General features: G+C 53.6%; 1 protein-coding gene across 1 annotated transcript in view; it reads right to left on the reverse strand.

Moving 5' to 3' along the window:
- Positions 1-231: 231 nt before the first annotated feature.
- NTSR1 (neurotensin receptor 1 (high affinity)) overlaps positions 232-7883 on the reverse strand; it is a 49472-nt gene continuing 41820 nt past the window's right edge. The window contains exons 3-5 of the mRNA XM_010836592.1: positions 5433-5634; positions 1497-1587; positions 232-481 (exon numbers count right to left, since the gene is read on the reverse strand). Coding sequence (XP_010834894.1) covers positions 232-481; positions 1497-1587; positions 5433-5634 — 543 coding nt within the window. The remainder of the gene's footprint in view (positions 482-1496; positions 1588-5432; positions 5635-7883) is intronic.

Below are 7883 nucleotides of genomic sequence, written 5' to 3' on the forward strand. Positions count from 1 at the left end.
GAGAGCAATCTCTCTTGCTTTCAAAGAGGAGAGGAGGGAGGTGGTAGGGAGAGATGAGAAGCTGAAAAGAAATGGGGCCTCTGGGATATGGGTGCTGGGTCCTGGATCTTGGATGCCCGGGAGCAGGCCCTGGGATGACTCCCTCCAGCTCCCAGGTGCTGAGTGGATGGGGGTGGAGGCTGAGTGACCCCATCCTGGTCCCCTCCCAGCGCCCTCCCAGCCTGCCTCGTGCTAGTACAATGTCTCCCGGGTGACGTTGCTGGAGAAGGTGTGGTTGCTGGACACACTGTTGGCCTTCCTCGAGAAGGCTGGCCCCCTCCTCCTGCGGCCCCCCAGGGGACAGAGACAGGCCAGGGTGGACAGGAAGATCTGGCGGAAGTTGGCAGAGACGAGGTTGTAGAGGATGGGGTTGATGGTGGAGCTGACATAGAAGAGGGCGTTGGTCAGCATGTAGAAGTAGTGGTAGAAGTCATAGAGGAACCTGCGGGGAGAGAACACTCAGGTCGGTGGGCCCAGACACACAGGGCGGCCCTGGCCAACGTGGGGATATTTCATAATAACCTCCAGGACTCTGGTTTCTCTTGAGAGGTTGTTCTGTATACACTTCTGCCCAGCACCGGTCAGCTGAGCTGCTGAGCTGAGCTGCTGAGCTGAGCTGCGGCCACCCTCCCAAGGCAGGGTGTGCAGCTTACCTTGGCCACAGTCTCCACTTTTCCCTGCTGCCTGTGGATGTGCCCTTCCTGTCCAAGATCCCAGTCACCCCAGGGCTGCCAGGCTCAGCTGGGGCCTGGCCTTAATGAAACAGCCAGGGTAGGAGCCCCTCCATACAGCTCAGACAGTTGTGTACCTCACCTCAACTTGCTTTCCTCCATGCACAGGGACCTCACACCCTCACCTGGCAGCCCTGAATCTCAGAAACCCTGTGTTTGGGGCTATGCTCCACGCCCTGCACCTTCTCCTCATTCAGCCTAGCTGTACCCTCCCCAGTGGCTCCCTGTCACTTGGAAAAGCCCATGACCCTTGACCTGGAGCCCTGCTGTGCAGAGGAGCTCACCCAGCAGGGTTCAGACTGCTGTCATGGGAAGGCCAGTGCCCGAACATAACAGCATGAGCATGATGTTCTTGGAGCCCCGGGTCCTCCTGGTGGATGACTCCTCCAGGCTGGGGGTGGGAGTGGTCCAGGGACCCTGAAGGTTGCTATCTCTCCACCCACAGCCAGCAGGACCAGCCCTTCCTTTCACTCTCCAGACTCCCCCAAACCTGCTGATCATCTTAGGACCTGCTTTCCTTTTCTGAAGCAGCTTCCAGGGGTGTCTGTCCCTCCACAGCCTTCTGTCCCCCCCAACCCATCACAGCCATGCCCGAGCACATGCTGGGGGACACTGACTCCCACCCCTACCCTGAGCAGCCCCTCTCAGTGCCCCAGTCCCACTTGTTTTGGGGAGCACGCCCCCGGCCTGAGCCTCACCCCCTCTGTCCCTGCCTCCTGTACTCACGGGGTCCACTGTTTGTCTGAAATGTAGCAGAACATGAGGCGTCGCACGTGGTAGGGCAGCCAGCAGACCACGAAGGCGATGACCACGGCACCTGAGACATGGAGACACTGGCCTCAGAGAGCTGGAGGGAGAGGCCCTGTGCCCACGGACTGGAAGACCCAATACTGTTGAGATGCCTGTACTACAACATATCTACGGGTTCAGTGCAACTTCTGTGTAAGTCCTGATGACAGTTTTTTGTAGAAGTAAAAGAACTCATTGGGAATTTCAATGGATGCTGAATAGCCAAAACAGTCTTGAGAAAAAACAACGCTGGAGGACTCATCCCTCCTGACTGCAAACTCCCCAACCACCCACAAAGCTACAGTCATTCAAATGGAGTGGTAAGGGCATAAGGACAGATGTGTAGACTCATGGGCCAGAATGGACGGTCCAGAAATAAGCCCTTCCAGCTTCCAGAAAGCTCAAATGATTTTCTATTGGGTACCAAGATCAAGCGGGGAAGGACTCTTTTCAACAAATGCTCTGGGAAAACTGGATCCCCACATACAAAAAATGAAGCTGGACCCTAATCTCACACCATCCACAAAAATTAACTCACAGTGGATCAGAGATCTAAACATAAGAGTTAAGAGTATAAAATTCCTAGAAGAAAAGATACAACAAAATTTTCACAACAATAGATTTGAAAATCATTTCTTGGTGATGGCACCAAGGACAACAAAGGAAAAAAACAATTTGGATAAAAATTTTAAAACTGTATTAAAGGATACAATTGACGAAGTGGAAAGACAACCTACAGATGGGAGAAAATGTTTGCTTCACATCTGATAAGGGATTAATATCCTGGATATATGGAAAACTCAACAACAAAACTCAAGCAACCCAATTCACAAGTGGGCAGAGGACTTGAATAGACATTTCTCCAAAGAAGAGATACAAATATGCAATAAGCACATGAAAAGATGCTCAACACCACTGATCACCCAGGAAAAGCAAATCAAAGCTACAGTAAGATACTGCCTCATATTCCAATTGGAGAAGGCAATGGCACCCCACTCCAGTACTTTTGCCTAGAAAATCCCATGGATGGAGGAGCCTGGTGGGCTGCAACCCATGGAGTCGCTAGACTCGGACATGACTGAGCGACTTCACTTTCACTTTTCACTTTCATGCATTGGAGAAGGAAATGGCAACCCACTCCAGTGTTCTTGCCTGGAGAATCCCAGGGACGGGAAGCCTGGTGGGCTGCCGTCTATGGGGTTGCACAGAGTCGGACACAACTGAAGCGACTTAGCAGCAGCAGCAGCAGCAGCATATTCCAATAGGATGACTATTATAAAAAATAGTAAAACCCCAGAAAATAGTAATTTGTGGGAGGATATGGAGAAACTAGAACTTTTTTGCAACATTGGTGGGAATGTAAAATGGTGCAGCCACTTGAGAAAATAGTATGGCTGTTTAAAAATATTTTCTAATTCAAAAAATTAAACATGAGAAAGTACTGTGAAAGTGAAAGTCGCTCAGTTGTGTCCGACTCTTTGCAACCTGATGGACTATATGGTCCATGGAATTCTCCAGGCCAGAATACTGGAGTGGGAAGCTGTTCTCTCCTCCAAGGGGTCTTCTCAACCCAGGGATCCAACCCAGGTATCCAGCATTGCAAGAGGATTCTTTACCAGCTGAGCCACAAGGGAAGCCCAAGAATAGTGGAGTGGGTAGCCTATCCCTTCTCCCGTGGATCTTCCCGACCCAGAAATGACCATGTGATTCAGCAATTCTACTCCAGGGCGTGTGTGTGTGTGTGTGTGTGTGTGTGTGTGTGTGTGTGTGTGTGTATATACATGTATGGATGTGAGAATTGGACTGTGAAGAAGGCTGAGCACTGAAGAATTGATGCTTTTGAACTGTGGTGTTGGAGAAGACTCTTGAGAGTCCCTTGGACTGCAAGGAGATCCAACCAGTCCATTCTGAAGGAGATCAGCCCTGGGATTTCTTTGGAAGGAATGATGCTAAAGCTGAAACTCCAGTACTTTGGCCACCTCATGCGAAGAGTTGACTCATTGGAAAAGACTGATGCTGGGAGGGATTGGGGGCAGGAGGAGAAGGGGACGATAGAGGATGAGATGGCTGGATGGCATCACTGAGTCGATGGACGTGAGTCTCAGTGAACTCCGGGAGTTGGTGATGGACAGGGAGACCTGGCGTGCTGCGATTCATGGGGTCGCAAAGAGTCGGACACAACTGAGCGACTGAAATGAACTGAACTGAACTGATATATATACATAACTGAAAGCAGGAACTCAGATACCAGCATCTCATAGCACTATTCACAGGAGCTGAAATCAATGGAGAATGGATAAATGTGTGGTCCTTGCATACAGTGGGATATTATTCAGCCTTAAAAAGAAAGGAAATTCTGATACAGGCTACAAGGTGAATGAACCCTGAGGCTACTACATCACATGAATAAACCAGTCACAAAATCCACAAATACTGTATGATTCCACTTATATGAGCTCCTTAGAGGAGTCAAATTCATAGAGACTGAAAGTAGAAGGTGGTTGTCAGGGGCTGGGGGAGTGGTGAGAGCTTGTTACTAATGGGAAAAGTTGCAATTTTACAAGGCGGAAAGGGATGGTGGTGATGGCCCCATAGTGATATGATTGTCTACACAGCTGCCAAACTGCGCACTTAAAATGGTCAAAATGGTAAATTTTATGCTGGGTATATTTTACCAGAACGAAAAAGAGAGCAATAAAAAGCCAACTGCTTGGGAAAACTTGGGGCTGACTATGCTGTCTTGGGGAAGAGAGAAGCGTGGTCCCTGAGATAATGTCATTGTCTTGGGGTTGTAGAAGGATCTGTGGAGGTCTTGGGTTTGGGGCCCACACCCTGGCTGCTGTCCTGACCCCACAGGCCCTGAGACCCACACTGGGGGGTCTCTGGAGACCGCAGGCCTGGGGTTGGGAGGCCCTGACAAGGGAGCTGCCTGCTGGAAGCAGCAGAAAACAGGGGTTGGAGACACCAGGAGTTCCAGAAAGCCTATCCACACACAGCAGATACAGATGCTGTGGCCTTGCCTGCTGGACACTGCCTGCTGGTCACTCGACACCAGGCTGCAGGGAGCCGAGCCAGGCCGAGGGCTAAACACACCCGAAGTAACTCTCCTATCACTTACAGGATGCAGATGGAGGCAGAGATGATCATATCTGGGAAATACTGGAGTAATAAATGAACAAAATGAATTTTACCTGTTTCAAAACATGGTTATTGGACCATTTAACATCTCATGTGGGGCCTGCAGGCATCATGTTCCTGTTGGGTAGAGCTGCTGGGACCTTTTCCTCTCAAGACCAGTGGCTGCAGACGGTGAGGGGCTGGCAGCCGGGGCAGGGAGGGAGATGGGAGGGGGGCTGCTGGGACCAATGGAAGGTGGGGGTGGGTGCTCTGGGGGGCTGAGTGAGCTGGGGCTGCCTCAAGACAGTGGGGAGGGGTAGGTAGTTTTGAGGACCCTTCGTCATGATGCCATCTGCAGGCCCAGACCAGGCCAGGGACAGAGGGATGGAGGCAGGACCCTCACAACTCACAGAAACAGAGGGTCCACTCCACCTGACCCTCCAGGATTTCAGGATGCCCTGTTAGAACCTGTGAGGGGGGACGGTACCTCTAGCCTTTCCAGCTGGCCTAGCATGCATGGGGACCCCAATTCTGCAGCCCTGGCTTTGTGAGCAAACTACCTGATTTAAAGCCACGAGGAGGCTTACTAATTGGTGAGTGGGTGGACGAGTAGTAAATGAAGAACAGCCCGATCCCTGGAGCAACTGGCACCCCAAGCCTCGGCCTGGCACGCTCGGTTCCCCAGCTCTCTAGACCTCCCTGTTTGTGGTACCAAGCTCACCCCCACACCCACCCCAGAGCCCAGAAGTTACGTACGTAAGACCCGGACGCCGTGGCGCAGGGCCTGGACCCGGCCGGGCTCGATGGACATGCTGAAGGAGCTGTGCTGGCCCCCGACGGTGCACACCTGGCCCGGCTCAGCGGCCTGGCGGACCATCACGGTCAGTTTGTTGGCGATGACGGTGTTCAGGAAGGAGATGACCACCATGGGGAACACGAAGGACATGAAGGTGTTGATCTGCGTGAGAGGGAGGAGGGTGGCTCTGAGACGGGTGGGGACGCACCCTGGGGCCCACCTGCCCCCTGGCCCTCAGAGAGACAGAGGAGGGTGTCCCTGAGCCCCAGGCAGGGATGTGCCCTGGTGCTTGCCCGTCCACCGGCCCAGGTTCAGGGGCTGGAGGTGGGAGTAGCTGGGTCTGCCCATCTCCAGGCCAGCTCCGCTGGCTGGCTTGAGGGTCCGTGGCCTCTCTGCCACCTCAAGGAACCCCCAGCACAGGGCCCAGCCTGGAGCATCCCGGGTGTGGTGAGGGTCTAGGCTCCGCATTTCCAGGTCTGGACAAGGATGCGGCCCTACCTGACCTCTCTTCAGCACGGCCCACCCAGCGTCCCTCATCCTGCATGTGGACAGCTCACATTAGGACACAGAGCAAGGACCCTGCCTACTGCCCCATTGCCCACTGCCTCTCAGCGCATTGAAGAGCACTTCCTGTGGTCTCCTCTATCTTCCACCTCTCTTGGCCTCTGGGGAGACCGACTCTCCAGGTGCCAAGGGTCTTGCTGAAATCACCGGCTCAGACCTGAACTTGAGCCAGAGCCCGGCCCTTTGGCAATACTAGGCTGACCCACCTTCTCAGGCACCTGCTCAGCCCGAGAGTCTGTGGCCTCTCTGAGAAAGTGCTGTTGTTCCCAACAGGGACACAAACCTCCAGTGGATGTGTGTGACCCTGACCAGTGATGGGGAGCAGGTCTCCCATGGTCCCAAATCACCTCCCAGTGGTGGTGGTGGTTTAGTCACCAAGTCATGTCCAACTCTTGTGATCCCATGGACTGTAGCCTGCCAGGCTCCTCTGTCCATGGGATTCTCCATGCAAGAATACTGGAAGGTGTTGCCATTCCTTTCTCCAGAGGATCTTCTCAACCCAGGGATCAAACTGGGGTCTCTTGCATTGCAGGCAGATTCTTTACCTTCTGAGCTATAAGGGAAGAGGGGAGTAACACCCTCTGGTGTAAAATTGCATTTGGCTCTGTCTTTTGAGTGCTCAGCCCCACTGAGCTTGGGGGAAAGGTCTGGAGACTTGGACGATGAGGGGCTGGTGCAGCCAAGGGGCAGCTGTGGCTGGGGGCTGGGTAGGGGTGCAGGCCCAGGAGACAAATCAACTCCCATGAGTCACTACAGCCAGGTATAATTTAACAAAACAAATGTATCCAACACAGATTTTAAATGTCAAAACATTTGAAATACCACACCTCACTGAGCACAGACAGTGAAACAGCCATATATGGGGGTCTGTGAGCAGTGGACCAGGGCCCAGGCTGGTGGGTTGCAGGGTCTGGTCTGAGGCCCTGGCGGATCCCTGAGTTGGAAGAAGTCCAGGCACTGACCTTGAGGTTCCAGGGTGGGGTGAGGGCCCCAGCACTGAAGCCCCCCACTAGAGGTTTGAGGATGAGGCTTGGCCAGCAGGGGCTTCCTCCTGGTGCAGGAAGAGGGGGTGCCTTCCCTAGGCTACTCCTGCCCCTCCAGCCTGGACTGTGGGGGTGCTAGGGGTCTGCTTCATTTTGCCATGGTTCCCAGCATGGATGGGGGCTCAGGCTTCACCCAGTTCTGCACTCTACACCCCACTTCTGGGAACAGGGGAGCAGCCCACTCCCAGCTACAAGCAAAGAGGAGTGAGTCTGCTCAGCCCTGTGCAAGCCGTCAAGGAAACACCGGAAGTGCGGCCACAGGAGACACAGAGCAGAGAGGAAGAGCAGCTGGGGCTTTCCTTCCAGACAGAGATGCCCGGGTGTGGAGGGCTCAGCCTTAGCCTCATCTGTACGTTTGTCCCAGTGACACACGAGACCATGTGGGGATAGAAAGGCAGACTCTAAAATTCAACCGGAAAAAACAATGTAACAGTGGCCAGGACACTTCTGGAGGGAAGGATGGCAGGTCAGCAGGGAGGCCTTACTCACTATGGGAGCTCACTAACAAAGACGGCACAAGATTTGTTTGGTGCAAATAACTCAGGGGAGCAAGAGAGGCCCAAAATGTTCCCAAGGAGGCAAACATGGTAGATGGTGGAGGTGGCGTCCAAACAGCGGGGGAAGGTGGTGACAGGCTGCAGAGCTAGGGGTAGACGCTCAGGGCCTGCTGCATCCACTGTCCCTTCCCGGGACCTCCCTCTGCTGCCCAGGAACCACCCACCCCTCCTGGATTCCTGAACAATGGCACATTCCATAAGGCCCAGGTGGGTACTCTGGACAAATGCAGGGTGCATGCTCGCCTCT

The sequence above is a fragment of the Bison bison genome, unplaced genomic scaffold (assembly GCF_000754665.1).
Source record: "Bison bison bison isolate TAMUID 2011002044 unplaced genomic scaffold, Bison_UMD1.0 scf7180017864063, whole genome shotgun sequence".
NCBI lineage: Eukaryota > Metazoa > Chordata > Mammalia > Artiodactyla > Bovidae > Bison > Bison bison.